This window comes from Melopsittacus undulatus, chromosome 10 (genome assembly GCF_012275295.1).
Source record: "Melopsittacus undulatus isolate bMelUnd1 chromosome 10, bMelUnd1.mat.Z, whole genome shotgun sequence".
Taxonomy (NCBI): Eukaryota; Metazoa; Chordata; class Aves; order Psittaciformes; family Psittaculidae; genus Melopsittacus; species Melopsittacus undulatus.
The window spans coordinates 6,060,867-6,081,565 of NC_047536.1; the positions used below are offsets into that span (position 1 = coordinate 6,060,867).

General features: G+C 45.6%; 1 protein-coding gene across 1 annotated transcript in view; it reads right to left on the minus strand.

Annotated features, from left to right (window-relative positions):
* NRG2 (neuregulin 2) overlaps nt 1–20,699 on the minus strand; it is a 156,472-nt gene that overhangs the window by 28,963 nt on the left and 106,810 nt on the right. Inside the window, exons 4-5 of the mRNA XM_034066958.1 lie at nt 17,927–18,045; nt 3,797–3,917 (exon numbers count right to left, since the gene is read on the minus strand). Coding sequence (XP_033922849.1) covers nt 3,797–3,917; nt 17,927–18,045 — 240 coding nt within the window. The remainder of the gene's footprint in view (nt 1–3,796; nt 3,918–17,926; nt 18,046–20,699) is intronic.

The window sequence follows — 20,699 nt, forward strand, 5'->3', positions numbered from 1 at the left end:
TGAGGTAGACACAACAAACCAGCCACTGTTCTCCTGTGTCCCAGACCAGCTGAAGACCTCGAGACATGCTTGTGAGAATCCCTTCTGCAGACACTGGAATTTGTTCTACTCAGCCTCACCACTTCCCCACAGTCATGGTGAGAAACAAGGTGAGCTCGTAAGGTCTATCTGAGCAAAATGGTGTGGAGAAGGATCGAGAAATTCTTCTTGTCAACAAGAGGCTGGAGCCTTTTAATTTACTGTTGAGTGAATTCTGTATGTGTGTAGCTCAGTCGTTTCCTGGGTTTATGCTGACAATTTGCAGGATATCTGAGGCAAATCACACTTCTCCCATCTAACTTGCAGCTGGTCTGTTTGCAGAGTTGGGATAACAGCACAGATTGTATCATGTTCAGGTTTCCTTTGACACTAGCATGTGTAGAATTTACTTTAAATTAAGGACAAAATTATGGAAGCACACAATCCAAAAAAGACAATTTCTGGAAGAGCTGCAAGTCTGTTTGGGCTTTCCCCTGTGAAGAAAACATTCAAAGTCCAGCTGAAGAGTATTGAAAGAGGATGGAGAAAGTGGCTTTACAGGAAAACAGTTTGTTCCCCAGAATTTAAAAGACCAGGAAGAACATATTTCTGGGAAGCCTGCTAAAAAAAAGAGGCCACATGCCAGTTCAGGGGATATCTGTACCAAATCAAGCATGAGCCACTTCAGGAGGAGAAATCATTGGAGAACCTAGCTGCTCATTTTGCTCCGGAGTGCCAAGGAGAGGCACAGGAAGGATCTCCGATGTTTGTGGGCAGCTGCAGACCATGAAATCCAGCCCAGGAAGGTGATACAGGATGGCAACAGGTAGGAAAGAACACTAAAAGTTTCTGATAGCCACTACTATAAAGGCTGGTAACATGAATGGGTGCCCAGTGCTAGAATAAACTAAGCACCCAGTGAAGCAGGACTACAAGCTGGCACTTGGTGTCAGAAGACACCCCATCCCAAGCCCTACTGTCTCTAATCAGAACAGGAAAGTGGGAACATTGCATGGACATACATGTTGTTCCTAGTTCTAGATGCTCATGCGGCTCTTGTTTGATCTCTCAGACACTTGAAGAGGTTGTGTGCAGAAGAACCTATTGATCTCCATGCTCATCTCTCAGAGACATGGTGGGGCTGGAGCACCAAGGTTAGCTCCCACGTTACAGAGGTCAGAAACGCAGGTCAAAGCCTGACTCTGCCTCCCCTGAGGTAGTTTCTCCTCAGAATTTGTACCATTGTACCTTTTGCAAACCACAACAGCAGATCTCCTGTCTTGCTGCAACAAAGCAGCTGTGAAACATTGCAGCATTCTGCTAGTTTGCAGGCAGACAAATGCAAAGTCTGTTTATTCATTGTCAGCCTTCCCCAAGATCATCTATGTTACTGGAAAAGCCATTTTATGAGAAATACTATGTCCAGTTCAAATGCTTCTATATTCCTTAGTAACTATTATCTTCTAGAATCTGGAAACTCTAAAATTCACCAACTTTAAAAGCCAGGATTTCTTATCTTCAGTCTATGATTTGATGATAAAAACACTCAAGGAGACTGAGCATCCAGATATCTCCTCAAGCAGTAAGATCAGAAGTTTCTGTACTGTATGGAAGGCATTTGGATGCCCTGAGTTCCTGTTAAGACAGAAGTGTCTTTTCTGGCAGATGAGTAGTGACAGTGCAGACTTTCAAAGCACCTCGTTTTGGTTAACACTTTACTGCCCTTCCACACACACCCATTTGATTATCATCAGATTTTAGCAATTGGTACCTTGGGACTTATCAGAAAGGAAATAATTTCAAGTAAGGAATTAAGGCTTTCAAATTATATGACATAATTAGGTCTGGATTGTAGGGCACATAAAATCTTAATGGAATCCATCACTGATCTTCCCCTCTGTTCATCAGCTATCGTAGCAGCCTGTTTTGAAGGTAGACTGTTTCGTTGCAAGGCTGGAATTACATCGGTTAAAACAGCCAGTCTGCCGAAGACACTTGATAATTACCACATATATTCTTTGTTAAGAAAAATGGAGCTTTACCATCATAGCTGAGGAGTTCAGGTAACTTTTGCTGTAATTAGAAATTGGTCCAATTTGAAAAGTCTTGATTTGGATTCAAGTTCTTCTCAAAAGAAATAGTCTTGAGACATATGCTTTTGGCATCACTGCATTGCTTAAGGGGCAGAGATACTGATTCATACATTCCTCTGGTCTTCAAGGGTTGGCTCTTCCCAGCATGAAGGACTGGAACTGCTGGGGATTCCCAAGGCTACAGCTACACCAGAACAATGGATGTGACTGATTCACCATACAGAGGTTTCCCACATTTCCTACAGGGAAATCTGGCAAGATGAACTTACAGTGCCATCAAGAAGCCAATGGCAGAGACAGCTACCCTAAAACACAAGTCTGTGGTGTGCAAAGGCTGCTCTGGCTTCACACACATGGGAAGTGTGGAGGACCACAGCATGTGATTTCTGTCCTACCTGTCTCTTTTCATGTGTGAAGGGGCAAGCCTGGCAGAACTGGAAGATGCTGCTCATCCTATGTCCTTCCCACCACAGCTGATCCTGCATTGGAAAGTAAGAGCACAGGAGCTCAGCAGAGTGCATTTCCACATGGCCTTTCCTACTGCTCCCTGCCAAAACAAGAGCTGGGAGAAGGGAGGAGTTGTTCTAAGCATAACCCAGCTCACAACCCTTCCAAAGGGGTGATGGTTCTCTTCAGATGTGCTCTTCAAGGCCTGAGGTGTCTGGTGAGCACCACACCATGCAGCACCAGTGGTACTAGCTTGACATACATATACAAATGTAAATACCTTTGGCTGTACATCTCCACGCAGAGGTCTTTGGGCCGTGCAGGGAGAAAATAGTCAGCCCTGGGCTTCTCCAAGCTGGCACAGTGATCCTGGATCCCCTGGTGAGCTCAGGAGCTGACTGCATCTGCTCAGCACACACAGGGCACCACCTCATGCTCACTCCACAGGAGTTCAGCAGCACATACAAATATGCTTTAGGTACCTACATCTCCAGCATGGACAATCAGACTGCACTTGTCATTCACAGTCCCCATTAGGCTTGCAGGGTGAGCTGTGAGATGCTATTAGGCTTGCTGGCTGTGATAGGTTTGAACCAGAGGTGAAAATGTCTCACATCCTATTCCACATCTCTCAGGCTATGCAGCCCCACTTCAAACTCCCCATGAAATTGCGTTTTAAGGATAAGTTGGTATGTCACCCTGGTTGGGTTTTGGGTTTTTATGTTTGTTTTTCAGGTTTTAACATTTGAAAGGGAGAAATAAACAACCCACAGTGGCACAGTGTGGTGAACAGCTATGTGCTAAACCCAATTCTGGGCCCACAAAGCACAGACAGGAGAGGCCATAGGCAGATCTCAGCAAGGAACCCCTCCAACCATGGAGGATGGAGGTGGCTATGCCCTGGGCAAAGCCCTCCAGCTCAGATGGGAGGATGTGTCAGCTTTGACCTAGCTCAGGGAAAGCAAAAGGGACCTGACCTTCCCTGAAGCTGCAGAGGAGAAAGGGAGGAAAGGGAAAGGAAAGAGCTGAGACAAACACATTCTTGGAGAAAAAGTCAGGAAAAGTGAACAGTAGCACACACACAAAAAGGAACTATGACCCCTCCTCCCCACTTTGATCTCCCTTTCTGAACTTGTACAGCTCAAACTGCCACTGCCAGAGGAATTCCCGAACAGTTGCAGTTTCCTCTCCCCCAGTGAAGTAATTTCCATATTGACACAAGAACTACACTCACTTACTTGCAAGACAGTTGATTAATCCCCTCGATGTAGTAGCATACCCCACCATTGACACAATAGGACTTGGCTGTTTCGTTGCATTTTCTAGCATGCCCAGACCAGGAGGAGAGAGTTGTGGTTACTGCAGGGACAAAAATAAACACACACACAAAAAGATATATTATTTCCTTTGTTGGGCAATTCTGTTTTCTTAGACAATGTTCAATTAGTTCACTTGCCAAAGTGAAAACCCCAGAGATACAAACCTTAGCCTATGCTTTTAGACCAGCCTTCACCTCACCAGGTCCTGGAGCTGCTACTTGACCTTCCCTTTCCCACTGCAGTGGCCAACTGAGTGAGGAATTGAGGACATGCCTTCCTCTAAGCAGCCAGCATGTCAGGACAAGATCATCCTTTTGGCAAGCTGTAGTTACAAGCTCCCCTTTCCCATCTCTTCTTGCCCTCCCCTTACCCATACATGCAACCCTGCACCAGCAGGCAGCAGGTTAAGAAGAAATGTGCTGCAGGCTCACAGAATCATGGTGAAATGCTGCTGAAGCCTGATTTGTGCCATGATACTGGACCAAGATCCGGAGATATGACAGGGAACATTTCATTGCTCCACATCTCTGGGAGGAAATAAGCCAGAAGCAAGCGCCTTCATTGTAACCGAAACAGGTCCAGCTCAAGCAAGAACAGCTCCAACTCTCCCCCCCGCATCTGAGCATTTCTTTATCATGCCCCAGTGGGGCTGCCTCAACAGATCAAGCAGAAGTTCAGCAGTAGAAGTCAGTCAGCCCCAGCCTATGCTAAGAGGGAGGCAGCCAGCAAGTTTCCTGGGGATACAAAGGCTTTTCCAAATCCAGCTTGCTTTCTGGAGAAAAGCTTTCCAGCCATGTAAGCTACAAACAAAGATGACAGGACTCTGAAGAATTTCACTGCAATTCCTATCTGAACGATTCAGACAAATTTACAGCCCAGAACACAGATTCTGCATGGGAAAACAAAGGCTAGAAGCAAAACCTTTTGTTAAAGCAAATGATAAAAGCTGCAAAAGCAGACCAGCTTTGGGGAATGCAGAACCATCTTCACACAACTGAAAGAAGGGACTGGCATTCAAAAGCACCTGCTTTTTCCAACTGAATACTTAATCTCATTAAAGATAGTTCTTCTTCCTGACTACCCACCTTGCTTATATCCTAACACAGTTACATCTCCAGTGGTGTGGTTGCTACCCACTTTCCAGTGCCTTTTATGCTGCACTCAAGGTTTCTGAGGAGATACCCCCCTGAACCCTGTTTTCCAAAGCATGAACAAACCTCATGGAGAGGCTGGTGCCTTCAGACCAGTCACTGCAGACTGAACACCCCATTGTCTCAGGAAGAAGGCTGGAGCTCACATCACCAGGGCCACAGTCTCTGTTCTCACACTTCAAGCTCCATCCCAGCACCAGCACTCACGGCTAAAAGAGGGCTCCCAGCACACTGTGAAGCCTCACATTTGGGAAATGCTTGGCATATAGCAACCAAACAAGGGTGTTCTGTCTCTCTTACTTTTAGTAAGACCCCATGGAGCCCGCTCCTCTCTGAATGAGGAGTTTGCTCACCAGGCTGTGCACAGCCCAAGCTGCTACCTGCACACAGCTCAAGACAGAACCAAGCTTACTGTTCATTTTGCTTGAACCAACGCATTGCCCAACCCCATTGTCTTCTGTCCCCACAGGGAAGTCAACGCCTTCCACTGTCTGACAGAGACAGAGTTGTGCACCAAACAGAGCTATTTCTATGCTTTGCCTTGAATAACCATTGCCTCTGGGGTTGTCTTTTCACAGCTATCCAGGGCAGAGCAAGTTGTCCCAAAGTGCTCTGCAAAGAAGACAGGGCAAATACTTCAGTAAAGACTGAAAATGCACATGGCACTGGGACAACAAATAGCTGCTTCTCTCCTAGGGGATGCCAGTCAGCTAGGAGCCAAATGTGCAGAGCAGGGTACACATACTGGAGTGTATCTGGGTTTTAGAACAGATCCTGATTTGGCCAAGCCACCAAAGAAGGCCTTGCAAAAACTCTTCAAGTATGAAAACTTCCAAACTTTAGTAGGGAAATTCAGTGCTCAGTTTCAGATAATATTAATGCGAACTAGAACCCAAAGCCATCGTAATGGCTTTGTAACAAGTCTGTGTAATTTATACCTGTATGAGATTGTAGCACATTTCCTCTAAGGTCAGTGAGGAACTGTGGGTTCAGGACAGAAGAGCTCTAATGGGGTGTGCTAGCAGCTGGACTTTCTTTGCAAGGCCTCTCCTTTAGCTATTACTTGATCCAGCCACTTAAACCAAGCCTTAACAACAAAGCTCATTTTAAAAATGAGCATGAAGATAAAACCAAGCCTGGTAGTACGCAGCTGTATTTCAAAAGGCCGTCAGAGCCAGGCTGTGCATGGGCTTCACTGTGCATACTCATGGGAAGCTGCAGGTTGTGCTACCACACCAGTAGGAGCTTCCCTTCTTGTCCTGCATCTCCCTTGGAGTTGGCTGGGCTGAAACCAGTGACAGAGCAAGCAGGAGCCTATCAGGGAAGTGTGAAACTTGCAGGGGAACAGGAAAACAGGAGACAGACACTGTCCCTTTGAAGGGTCCCTGAGTGCTGCTGGGCCAGCACTCAGTGTGGGAGCTGTAAAGCTTTGGTTTGGAGTGCATGCTTTTGGTGATGTACCTTATAACTGCACAATGAACAGGTCTCTGCTACAGCTGCAAGTGTGCCATCAGATCAGGGAGCACTGAAGCTTCATGAACAAAAGCACTGGTGCAAACTGAAAGGCACATGGATGAAGAACAAGCACAGCCTGCAGGAAACCGTCACCCCTACAACCATCAAATGTACTGGTTGCTAGCAAGCAAAACAATCCATCTGGCAGTCTCACATCATAAATCCTACAGGAAAAGATTCTGGAGCAAGCCTTCCCACAGTAAGGGGGAAACAGAGAAGGAGAAATAAAAACAGGCCAGAAACTTGCACATAAAAAGCACCTCAGATAAAAAGGTACCATTTCCACCAGAAAAGGTGGACAGTAAGATGCAGTGCTGTGTGATGTTGTGATACCAGAGTGGATTACAGTGCTGACCAGCTAGAGGTTGCATGGGATTTTCATCTCACATGAACAATTCTGTTCCTTTTAAACAAATACAAAAGATTCTAACATGAATGGGGCTTGGAACATGCATGTTGTGTACTGCTAGAAAGAAAGCTGTCAACAGAGCTATGCCTGTCATAAAAATACATGGTTCATCAGTTCTCCTAGCAGCATCTTGTTGTCATCTTTTAAATCCTGTTTTCTGCAAGTACTGTGCCTTTTCTCCCAAAGAAGCACAAAGTGTTTTAAAGCTGAGTCACAGATTCGTATTACCATGGTCCATTTGTTAGCAGCAGAGATGTAGCAAAGGCTACAAAAAGAGGCAGTCAGCCCAGCTCCCTCCTGAGAAGAGAGCATCATGAAATACAGACCTTCATAAGACTATAAGCTGTGCAGTACTGGTCAAACCGAAGCCCAGTCTTGATTCTGACAGTGGCCTACAGTCAATGCTTAAGGAAGAAGACAAGCAGAAGCATGCAATGATCATTTTCTTCTGGACATCTAGGATGAGCTGCTGAGACAACCTAAGTCAGCCACCGTATCTTTACGTTTAATAGCCTTTGATGGGTTTCTCTTCCATGAGCATGTGTTGCTGTTTGAACAAATCTTGTAACATCCACACTATTTGTGACAAGAGTTCCAGTGTTACACACACAGTGTGCAAAGACACATCTCCAGCTATTGATTTTAAATCTGCCTTTTCCTGGATCTTATATTAGAAAAAATAGTCATCATCCCCTCTCATTTCCCTGAGCTGTCAGTGGCTTTACAGGCACAGCCAGCAGCTCCTTTCCTATCTGGAAAGTCCCAGGGCTGAGAACAAAGCAGGAGGGAGTAAGGAGGTGAGGATGGGGAAAATAGGGCTGCCTCTTGATGGATGTGATTGAGAACAACCGGAAGCCACGTTTTGTTGCTGCTGTTCCAGACAGTGAGCATAGCGCAGCGTAAACACAAGAGAGATTCAAAGCACTGTAGTCATTCAGAGCATCTATTTTCCATCCCACATCAAGGTTATCTGGGATTAACATCAATGACAGGGCAAGAGAGGAGAGCCGCAGACACTGACATTGCCATGCAGACTTCCCTTCATACAATCCATATGCACAGAAAGGCCATTAATGATTGTGCACGGATCCTTACAAAATTCCTACCATGCATGTCATTTAGCTTTTACAGGCAGCTCAGCAGCCCACTCCCTGAGATCTGGTGAAATACTCGCCCTGCAAAGAGTTACTTAATGCAGCTTGGACTATAAATTACAGTTGGTTTTTCACAAACTACAGCTACTGTCGAGGAGAGCAGGGAAACGGCGATAGGTTCGCTGCTCCTTTGTGTTATAACTAACTTTGACTGGGGGGTTCATAGAGTACAGACACTTCATTCTCTCAATATTTAGACATTCAGTTAGACAGATGAACTCAGCTGGTTGGAGAGTGTATACAGATTGCCTGCTCTGTATATGCCTCATGTACATACTGATAAAACACAGAATTGCTGAGGTTCCTCTCCACCGAGTTCATCCAACAGCTTGTCAGAAGAACATGGATGAGAAGGTGTCTGGCCAAGCTATTCCTTAGTTGTAGCACTGTAATCCTGGCATGAACCACACTAAATCCACAATTTACACTGATTAATGCATGGAGGAGCTGCTGATCCTAACCATTCTTCCTGTGGCAGGTTTCTGTACGTCTGGCATGACACCCTCTTCTCTTAATAAACCTGAACAGAGGCTCACTGCTCTCTGCACACAGAATCAGAAGTGTCTGTGGAGACTGGGGCTCACCTGGCAACAGTCTGGGGACCTTGGAGCTCATAAAAATTCTGCGCCTGTGTGTTTATTCATTTGGAAACGACCCAATATTTACCCCTGCATTTTACTGAAACAGATCCTGCTGGAATTATGTTCCCAGGGGACCATGAGGATCAATAGCTGCAGATTTGAAGTTCATCCCAAAATACAAATGCCAGACTGCAGGACACTCATTTCAAGAGCATCAGATAGTGCTGATCAAAACAACACAGGCAGCGCTGCCCACATCTCCCATCTGCACTGTTCAGGTGTTCCACTGAGAAGGGAGTTTAAAGGTTTCCAAGTGCCAAGGGACTGCTTGCTTCCATAGGACAGGAAGTTACTGCAGGGACAAAGTCCTGTGTTATTATAAAGCTTCTAGTTGCTCTTCCAGGCTGATCTCTCCAGCACTTCCTATGCTTTTCTCTACCACAAGGGTCCCAGAATGCATGTGTTAGTGCTGCAGCATCTTTTTTTCCCAAATCCCCATCACCAAATGTAATAGCAGCAACATGATACTCCAATGAAGGATTTTGCTCAACAACCTAAAAAGCCTTTTGCAGGGGCAGGGTCAGTGGCAACTGAACTAAAAAGCCTTTTGCAGGTGGGACAGTTGAAGCCAAGGAAGTGAAGCAACATGCCAGGATCACAAGATGGGTTCTTACAGAGCAGATCTGATACACAGGCTCCTACTCTGAATGCTGGGTTTACAGTCGCAGTTCTTCCATGGGACATAAGCTTCCATCCTACACTTCATTCCATACTGCCCATCTTTGCCTTAGAGTCACAACACCCTGTCTTTAGAGTAGTGGATCTGATGACTACTTAAAAATACACAGTGTGGAACCTGACAGCAGACAGGCAAAACACAGCTCTCCCTGCAGCCTGACAGCGAGATGTGCAGCATGTACACCTCAGGGTCCCATGCGTGCATGCATGCAGGCACCACTCCATTATCAACCACACCTCCAGCCATGAGGTTTGAATCATCTGAGCACAGACCACACCAGGACTTATATTTAGTCTAATGTTGAAAACTGGTCTGTCCACATGGCCCTTGGTGGACTGACTTCCGTCTGTTCTACCTGTGCTTGGAGGTAGCTGGACACCCTTCAACTCCAAAACAGCACCATGCTCATGTTTGTAGCATTGCTGGCTCCAGCACAGTGGCTTCTGACTAAGAGACCAGAGAATGACATTCAGGTCTGCCATGGTTATCCAGTAAAAGTATACCAGACTGCACTTGAGACAAGGTTTGGAAGAATTGCCTGAGCCTGAAGTACAAGCTTCAACTAGATGTGACTTGGAAACCACATCACAGTAAAGACATCATTGAGCCATTGCATTCATGTAAGTCCACCAAGCCTATCTCACCTGGGAGAAAGACAGTAAGGAAAACATTTCCAACCCAGCCATGCTAAGAACTGGGGAAGGTATTAAATGGGAGAGAAACTGAATAAGTCTAAACCGATAAGTTTACAGATTTAGTCCACCAAGTCCACCAATTTTATCACCAAGATGACAGCTATGAAACCTGTGGACCCAAACTGATGTGTGGAAAGTTAGATGTAACTGGAGAAAGAAGTGCTGTTTCACCTACCTTCCCATGAGGACCTATAAAGGGACTTCAGGGAGGGCTTGTGATCCTCAGCAGTTTGAAATAAACCTCCCCAAAATCAATCTGAAGAGACCAGCTTTCATTCATCCTCACATTATCCCCCAATCCTCATGTTCCCAGCAAAGCTCAGCACTGCCTCTTCTCCTCTTTCTCCCTTTTTCATCTCTCATTTGATCCAAAACCTCTCTCTGCTGCAGAGCGCCTGTAGCCTGGCCAGCAATGTCACCTTACGTGCCATTAGTAAAGGCACTCAACCAGATTAGCTAGAGTGTTACCCAGCCAAAGGGCATGAATAGGATAAGCAGCTGCAATGATCCACATGTTGGTTTAGAGCATCTGCTCATCACTGATGGATCCTCTTCTATCTTGACAGTACCCAAACCATGCTTTGTCCACCCAGCCTGTAATAACTTTTTACCCTCAAGACTTCAGCTGTTTGTTAAAATCAAGGAAATAAACTAGAGGGGAACTCAGCAGAAAACAAGCAAAAGAGATTACCTGACCTTTTAAGAGATTTCAAACATTATCTCTAAATACCATTTAGAAAGAAAACTTTGATAAGATTTTAGTATCTTTGTCCTGTATATACCTGATGTCTCAGATTGCTCTCAACTTTCTTCCCTTTCTGCCTCCATCTAAATGTTTCTAAGGTTTGACACTAATTCCTATTCCATTTACCAAGCAGGTCTGTAGCCACAGACCTCCAAACCTTGTTTAGCTGCTCCAAGCTGCACACTGACAGGATCACTTTACCATTTTGAGCTCTCTGGATGTTGAAATGAGCATAAAGGATGTTTCTTTCTGCATGTGATCAAGTTACCCCATTCCTGCAAGTCTCTGCCTGTGAGCTGAGCCACTGTGACCACCCAACTGCACAATCTTAGCCTCTGACAAACACAAGACAGCATGTCTTATTTAATAGTTTTTCACTATGTATGGGGCTACCACAACTGTGTTATGCTTACTGGGCTCAACAGAAAGACTTCATAAGAGTAGTAGGCATTTCTTCTCTTTTGGGCACCAGTGCTTTCTGAAGAAAGCATTTCTAGGGCTGCTCTAGTCTGACAATGCTCAAACCAATATATACTCAGAGGAAGGTGTAAGACTGTGGTACACAGCATCATGGAAAGACTTTCCCAGACACCAGAGTTCCTTTCTGAATCTGGCCCTCAGACTGAGGAAGGCAGGGGTGACTCAGAACATAGCACACTCAGAGGTGGTAAGAAGGGCTGTAACAATGCTCCAGAGGGGAATACTTGATATCACACTCTTTTCCCCAAGGCAAGGGTAGAAAGGAAGCTCAAACCACTGAGGAAGGAGCTGGGATGTCTGGGAAAAAGACTAGTTAAAAGCGTATACACCAGGAGCAACACGGCTACAGAGGGCAAGGCACGTGGGGCTGCATGGAGTGATGGGCTTCTACCCTCTTGCCCATAAGGGCTGTCTGGGCCATGGGGAGAACACAGTGAGCTTCTTGGGGTGTAGAGTCTAACACCCTTGCCAAGCATACCTGGTAAGATGCCTGCCTCAAGCCACAGGCCAAGCAGAAATGACCAATATCATGACCAAGCTGCCTGTGAGAGGCAGTCTCTCCTTTACCAGGGAACTGCAGCTACCACCAAGTCTGCATGGTGCTTTCTCAATGTGGTGTTTAAAATCCAGTGGATCATTTACAGGCTTTCAGTGAAACAATGAGGGGTTGGACAACCTACAGGTGCCAGACAAGCTTTTGGCTACAGATATTTAAAAGATATGCAAGAATTTGACAAGAATGAGGTATTTGCCAGCTTTCCAAAGCATCACACCTCACAATATCTTCGTTACCTTCCCATATGTTATACAGATGTGCAATTCTATGATAGATCATCAGTAACCATAAAAATCAGAAGGACTATGTGTTATTTAGGTAACAACTGAAAGAGATCATGAAAAAGGAATGTGAGGGAAAAAGTCAATTACAGCTTTAATTCTGGAGACTTTACCATCTCTTCACATCATTAACGAAAAAAAACCCACAGTCAAGGATGATGTTCCTCCAGAGGAAAGAAGTGTTTCAAAAGGAGAAAGTTCTGTGCAAGCCACATGGTATTTTGACAGTTTCCTTTCTGTTGTTGAAATTTGGCTTCTATCAAAAATAGCATATATCTAATGTGATGCAAGTCAGCAGCATGGATCTATGCTGGTGAACACAATGGAAAAATCCTGGGGAAGGACAGTATGGTCTTTGTGTTAATGGTGTTGTGTCTCAGCTTGACGCCTTCAGTGCAGTGGAAGGCTAAACACGACATAAGAGCACAACACAAGTATAGTTTCCTAATCAGAATCTTTTAAAAGATACTTGGCCAGTCCCTGCTGTGGCTGCAATCACATTTCCTTTAAAATCATCAACAATTGAGCTTTCCAAGGAGGAAACATCCCCATGAACTCTGCAAAGCAGAATCAACAGAGTCAGAGCCAGCTGTGCTGCCAGGTCAGGTTGTGAGCAGCTGGAATGTTAACACAGCACAGACCTCAAATAACTGCATGGTCCTCAGCCCTCTGGGTGCCTGCTCATTTAGAGGGGACCCTGCTGGGCTCTTCAGTGTTCCCCAGCACAGAGACAGTGTCACACACAGGAATAGTGCCTCCACTAGGAAGAGCCAAACCAGTGATCAGGCTCCTGCCTTCTAGATATGCCCCTGTAGATATGGTTTGATTTGTATTTTTGAGTGCCCATTGTCTACTGCATTCATGACAACTGAATAGGAGGGAATGCTAAAAAGCACTTCTACTACATTAAATCAAATGAAACATTCGGGGTAATCTGTTCTTACTTTCTGGACACTCTAGGAAAAAATGTGAAGGCAGAACACAGATGTGTTTCTGCAATTTTCTTATGACGTATGTTTAGAACACTCATGTACTTTTTCTTGTATTTCCTAAAGCCTCCTTTGGTTTTCTCACCTATCCTCAAAAAAATACCCAAAACCCAAACAACAAACTCAACCTTAAAATTAAACCAACAAAAAATCCCTGCTAAATCAAAGCACACCTTACAAGTACCAATAAATCATAGAATAGTTAGGGTTGGAAAGGATCTTAAGATCACCTAGTTCCAACCCGCTGCCATGGGCAGGGACTATATTGCAAGAGCTGTGAACACTTAAAAACCTGCTGTAATTTTAAGAAGCATGTTCTTCAAGTTCCCATTGCAATAGTTATCAGCCTCTCCCTCTCTAGTATAGGCACCAGCAGTATAAATCATATTCTTTGAAAGATCCAGGGAAAGATCAGTGGCTTTGGGAGAAATCAAAGAGAAGTGGTGATTAAAGAAGATTCCAGGAGGCAATAAAGCATTTATGCAAAATGTGTAATAAAAACAAAGCAAGTAAGGGGAAAGGAGCTATATGGGGGGAGTGGGGAGAGGTACTTACACTCTTCTTCCATAACAACTATTTTAGTTTCTGAGGCTGGTAAGACTTGTGGTGCTTTCGTTGTTCCTGGGGAAATTAAGGTAAGAAAGTAGTGAACAAAATATCTATTTTGAGCAGAGAAGGGTGGGCTTAGCTATTGCAGGGGGGAGGACAAGCGGAGGTGCTGCTGGGTGGCACAGGCTGCCATGGCTGTCAACATGTTAGTACTGGTTAGAGGACGCTCAGATGGGTGGGTATCAGAGGCAGGTAAAGGAGTGCCCCTGCAGGGGATGGCACAGGGCACATCGGTCCCCTTGCTGTAGAGGGCTTCATGCCATTAGGATCTCTGTCATGATAAAAGGACTCAGGATTCACCTGGCAGGTGATGAACTATTGTTGTGGGAGGTTTTCTTAGCTGTGGTGGCTATGGGAGTGTAAAGATGGGATCACAGAACATGACAGTGAGAAAAATGTGGAGTTAAAGAGAAGGTGAGACCATCTGAAGAGCCTCCATCCCACATGTAAGTGCAGTTCTACAGCACAATGTAATGCTTGTATAAGAGATGGAGGTACATGAAGCAGGTGAAGCCCATGGCCTGAGACAATAGGAGAGCCAAGCACATCCAGCAATTTCCTCTTTATAAACCAGGATACTGGGGAAGTCAAAGGTCCACAGTCACAAGCTCTACTCAAGCTTGCTGGCAGCAACAGCTCTTTCCGGATCAAAGTCCCTCACCACCTCTAGATTCACAAAGGAGAAAGCACCAGGAGCCTACACTGTGCAGGCAGTTCCCTGTCACAGATGGGTGCTGAGACCTCCATGGAAAGGTAGAAGTAGAAAGAACTTTCAGACAAGTTTGCTTTTTCCTGCAGTGTTAAACAAAAAGGGGAGGGGAAGATGTCAGCTCAGGAGGAGTCTTGAAGTTTTCTGAGGAAAAAACAAAGAGCCTGAAACAGGCACATTTCAGCTGTGCCCTTGTGCCCATGTGATACTAATGCTCCAATACTCAATGAAGAGAGCTGTGAAATCAGACATTTTTCTAATAAAGCATCTAATTTACCTCAAAGTAGTAAAAATCTGAAAATAGCACCAAAGCTCAGTATGTTTTGGCTAAACCCAGAAGCATTTCCTCAGAAACTGACACCCTCCCAAAGCTTTTCAAGGCAAAAGCATTTATCTCTGAGCAAGGCATTTTGTGGCAATACCAGAATTGCAGAGCAGACATGAGGTGATGGGTCTGGCTGAGGGACATTTTCTAAGTGACAAGGGGTGACTGCACTGCAGCCACTCTCTTTCTACAGAAGATCTCTCTTCAGTGTGGGGGTTTTGGTGATTCACAACAGATCTGCATGGCGGAAATGGTGCTCTTTAGAGACTGGTGTACACTGGAAAGTGGCAGTGGAAGAGAGCAAAGGGTACTTTGCAACAGCAACACTGCCTCATCGGCCTGAGAAACTTTTGCCAGCAGAGACTGCATCTCAGATCTTCATATCCATGTGCCTGAAGGTATCATGTGTGAGCCCCCTCTCGGCCAGTCAGGATCCAAATGGTTTCAGGAGCCTCTTTCTCTGGCCTCTGCATCCCTGGAGGGCAATGGCATGTTGGTTTGAGGACTCCTCCACAATGCTCATTTCAAGCTGCAGATTACCTCTTGCAATGGCACCTCTCTGCAGGGGCACCCAGAGGAGTCTGCAGACCTCATTTCTCTATACACAAGATGCAGTATTAGCTCAGGACCTCATCCCAGTCCTAGATTCACATGCCTGTATCACAGCAACATCACAGGTCCTCCAACAATACTGCTAAATGTCAGACCTGAAGGTGTAATTCCTGCAGATGGTCCCAAAGCATCGGTACCAGCCAGCCTGCCCGGGACAGGCAAATGCACCAAGATCCAAATGAAAGGCAAGCACTTAAGAAGCAGAATATTAAGCACCAGAACATTAAAACCAGCAATAGCTGGAGTGAGCTTCTGGGAAGGGCTCCAAGGGCAGGCCAGCTTGCACATCTGTTCTGATCAATTGTTATAAACTGCTAAAACTTCGCAGAGCACTGTGTTGAGGCTTAGCCACAACAGGATCAGTGCTAAGGGGCCTGGAGAAGAATGCAGGCAGGGACAGAAGACAGGACACATGTGGATTCAGGGACAAGCAGATGCTCTGAGGAGTTTTCTACTGAAAGATACCACAGAAGAAGGGAGCTTGCAGAAGTGAGAAAAGATATCAAGGTCCAGCAGAAAGGAAAGATGGAGACTCCAGAACAGCAAGTGTTGGGCACAGGTGAAAGCTGCTTGGCTCTGGGTAGCTCAAGGAGGAAGAGAAAAAAGAGTGCAAAGAGGGTGACAGAGCTGCAAAAGCCTACAGTGAACAGCATCACTTGTTTACAAGGGACTATCACTAGCAGTTAGCTGCTGTCCTGCCAGGTGACCTGCAAGAAGCAGCAGCAGCAAGGGGTGCATGCAATTGAAAGTGGCAAGCCAAAGGCAGATTTGCAGGGAGCTTAGAAAGTGGATTAATCAAGGCACTGCCCCAGCAGGGTGCAGCAGGCAACTGACTGGATCTGCAGCACCTTGCAGCCTGCAGCTCCCAGTAGGAAAAGGTACAGGACAGATCTTTGTGTGTCTTTGGTAGTTTTTCAGGTCAACAACTCCAGCAACTCCGGCATGTCCTCATACTCCCTGTGACCTAAGTGAAAGCAGCTATCTATTATAGAATCATACAATACCAGGTTGGAAGGGACCGCAAAGAGAATTTGACCTTGTCAGATAGCATGCCTTCCTGCAGAGGAGGAGTTCAATACTGTCAAATACTGTCATTACCATCCAGTGTTCAAGGCCAGGCTGCACAGGACTTGGAGCAACTTGTTCTAGTGGAAGGTGTCCCTGCCCATAGCAGGGTGTTGGAAAAAGACAATCTTAAGGTCCTTTCCAACCCAAACCAGCCTATGATTCTATGTGGGATGGGGCTGATTGAAGCTGTAGTGGCCTGAAGTGCAGTCCCTGGTGCCATAAATAGCTTGCAGGATGGGAGTCTTGCAGCAGACACTGCTCAATCACACTCCTCCTCTCGTGAAAGGGGATTACTAGTGCCTGGGAAGAGGAGGCATGGAGGAGGCAGATGTGGGTCTAATGGCTGGCACATGCTGCCTGAGCATGTTGCACATGGAAATTAGATTTGCACATGTAGCCCCCAGGAACAGTTTACATTGTGGTGGAACAGTCAGAGTGCAAGCCAGAAAAGAAGGAAGTTCCACTGCTTCAGCTACCTTATTCTGGACACCTTTCCTACCATGACTGGATAGAAACACAGCAGAGCAGCTGTTCTAACTTCATAGACATGAAGCATGAAGGCATGGAGGTCTGAACATGGATAGCCTTTCTGCAGGCTTTGCAAGCACTGGGTTTTTACAGGCACAGTAACTGAGGGGGAGGCTATATGATATTGCAGCTTCACAGAATAGAAGATTCAGGACTTCAAACACTGCTGAGGCAGAGGTTAATAGATAAAATAATGCCAGAAAGAAGCAAGAAAAAGCTACCTTCCTTTGTATTTGACTGATGCTAATAAGACCACAACAGAGAAACTGGATCACACTGAGAAGGGCTGCGGAACACAGAGCCCAGGCTTCCGCAGTGGCCCATTGTGAATGGCAGAAGGAAGAGCTTAGGAACACAGTCATCCCTTCCCCAGTTGCACCCTCCTGGCTTCTGGCAACCACTGTAGAGGCTTTCTGAGCTGGAGGGTGCAACCAAACCATCATGTTAAGCAATATAATTATTATAACCAAGATAATAATAAAACCACCTAACCTCAGACTCCATCTGCTGAGCTCTAAGAGATGGAGCACACATTCTAGGATGAAAACCAGAAGCAACTTCACTCATCACAAAGCTATGGTTTAATTACTTGTCTTCTGGTGAGTTTTGCTGCTCAGAAATTCGTTTAGAAAAAGAAAACATCAAGCCCACCAGCTTTCTTTCCTCTTTACCCCTTTAATAAAATACATACACTGTAAGTTTATCTAAAATGTAAATTAACCACATTGCCACTGACAGATAATAAAGATAAACATTTATGCTAAGCTGCATTTTTCTTATCTCTCAAGACTGTTTTACTCAATATCCTAAAAGCATGAAACACAATAAAAGACAGATCATGTGCAGAACCTCCCACTTTCTGCGTGAATGGCAGACAAGACATTTGCTGGCTTCTTCACTTACCACTTTTCACATTCAGGCTGCCTTTTGCGGTGTCTTTCCCTAAAACGTTCTCCGCTTCGCAGCTGTACTCCCCAGCATCTTCCAGCTTCACCTTGTTGAACTGCAGTCTGGAAATCTTTCTGTTGAAAAGTACAGCAGATATTTCTTACTAGATTGCTAACCACCCTCATGAACTGATAACCATTCCTGGCCCTGGTACACTACCTGGGTCATCACCCCTTCTTGAGACGATGGCCTGCCTGAACTCACAAGCTGAACAGGCACCCAAGCCTGGTCAGAATTCAGATGAGACCCTTCCCAGGAATCACAACCACCCTTATTTCCTAAATGAACATCTCCCTTTGAACCCACTGCTCTTAGCATGTTGCCATAGTTTGGTCTGAGATCTGCTCCCCCTCTTGCTAGGGGTTGAGCCCAACAGCCCCAGCATCCCAGCACACAGACTTTCTATGCTAGAGAAAAGCCATTTTATTGACGGACAGCGGGATCTGCCTGTGGGATGGAAATGTGGAATTGTGTGTTCTGCACCTTCCTCAGCCAGGAGGCTGAGCGGTCCAGTGCTTCAGTGACTGCACTGAGAGCCACACACTCAAACACAAACATCCACAGTGTCTGAGGGGATTCATCCCTTTCCAGCCTGAAAATCAAACCCTGTGGTTTGATTCGGACAGCTAGCATGTAGCTTCATCCAGGTCAACTAATAGGGGAAGCACTTTGTGTCGCCCAATTACACACACTCCAATGTACTACAGATATGTGGGACTGAACTGCACACGATCATTAAACCAGTCAGAAGCACCTAGAAAGAGCAGATGATGTATGGAGTGATTGCCTGTGTCAGCTTACGACCTGTGCTGCATGCTACATGGGACAGGGAGCAGCTCAGCAGCAGAGTTCTTAGGTGCTATGGAGAAGACGAGCATCACCCACCTATGGCAGATGTCTCATTCTCTGGGATGCCTCTCTGACTAATAGCCAAAACCTTTTGTTGCCTACTTTAATAAAGATCTACAGGAGTCTTCAACACACACTGAGTAACACTCATGAGCCAACAGTGGGACTCCCACATTAGGCCCTCTGTTTTACTACATCTCCTTTCATGTTAGCCAGCTTATCAAAAAACACCCTGTAGTCTCTTCTCATGAGAACATCTCTCCGCTTTCTACCCCAAGCTTTTATCTCAGTTCTGTCATATAGTCACTTTATTTAGAGACTTGGAAACACTGCCAGGTGTAGAAAGAGGTCCCAGTGGCCTATGGCTCTGACATGTAGAAAATAATCATTAGCTTTGGACATATTTACAATGTTAACGTGTCATCTGAGAAGGACTTTTCTTTGGGCTCTGCAAATCATCATCCATAGGAAGTCCTTCACAGAAGCACAGTCATCTTTTTAATACCCTGACATCCTGTTCTCAGGGGAGGCATAGTGCAAGGACTCAGCATGAACATCTCACTAGTTATATTAGTAAATTAAATGCACTTGGAGACAGCTTGGTAGAGCTCCCAGGATATGGGCTCTGCCCTGTTTTACAGGATGCGGTCAAGTGTTCAGTTGCACAAGTTTAGGCCCCATGTGGTGCAATTTTTAAATGAATGTTGACAGTATGCAAAGATCTCTAAATCCCTAGGTCTCCCCCTCCAAGCCACTGTGCCAAGCCAGTTATGTGGACCAACATGTTCCAACACAGCAGCCTGAAGAAGCAGAGTGGTACAAAGCTGCCTTGACTCTGTGTTGTGCTCTCTTAGAGCAACCTGTGACAGTCCCTGGGCACTGTGGTCCTCACTGCTGTGGTGCCTTAGGAGTCAAGCAACAAGAGACAGTGAAGAATTTATAGACCTCCAGGACCTGTTGCTGCCTGGTGACAGTTGGGTTGTGCATAGATTCATAGAACGGTTTGTGTTAGAAAGGACCTTACGATCACATAGTTCCAACCCCCTGCCATGGGCACGGATACCTCACACTAGACCATGCTGCCCAAGGCTTTGTCCAACCTGACCTTGAACACTGCTGGGGATGGAGCATTTACCACTTATTGGGCAACGTGTGCCCCCTTAAAAACAAACCACAACAGAAAAACTCAACAGTATTTAAGGCCCTCACATAAACTTCCCAGGTAAAGTAGCTCAAATTTGTCTGCCTTTGAGCTAAAGCTTTCCCATGTATCTTGCTGGGAGGGTACAATGGGTGCCCGATGAACTGGTTGGCTCTGTTGGGCTGTAATGCAACTCTGACAACACTGTCCCAGCACATCCAACCGTTAGCTGTCTCAACCCTCCCTGACAGACTACACCATCTGTTTCATAAACTACCCCTACGACAGGCTGGTAGCTATTGCTGCAATGCAGAGCAGAAAAGCAGGCAGCATGTGTTGAAAGCAGTTTGGAAGAGCTCTAACTCCAAGTCCTGTAGAACATACAACCCTCTAACACCATGCTGAAGCTATCTGCTGGAGCAGAGCTGAAAGCATTAACCAACACGCTGCCTTCAGCTGCTGGAGGACAGATACCCTAATGATAACTGGCTGTGTTGCAATCTCAGTCGCACAGCATGTTTCACCAGGTGTAGGAACTGGAAAAATCCACTACAGCATTAGAATATCACCTGCGTACATGATCTTCTACTGATAAAGGGGTTTAAGCCCCAAAGATAGAAATCAGGAAGTTATTAGTAACACAAAAGAGTAATAAAAGGGGGCACACTTGACAGATTTCTCTCCAAGAACAGAATGAGAGGCATTTGGTCTTTCACCTGGAACTGGAGAGGAATGTGA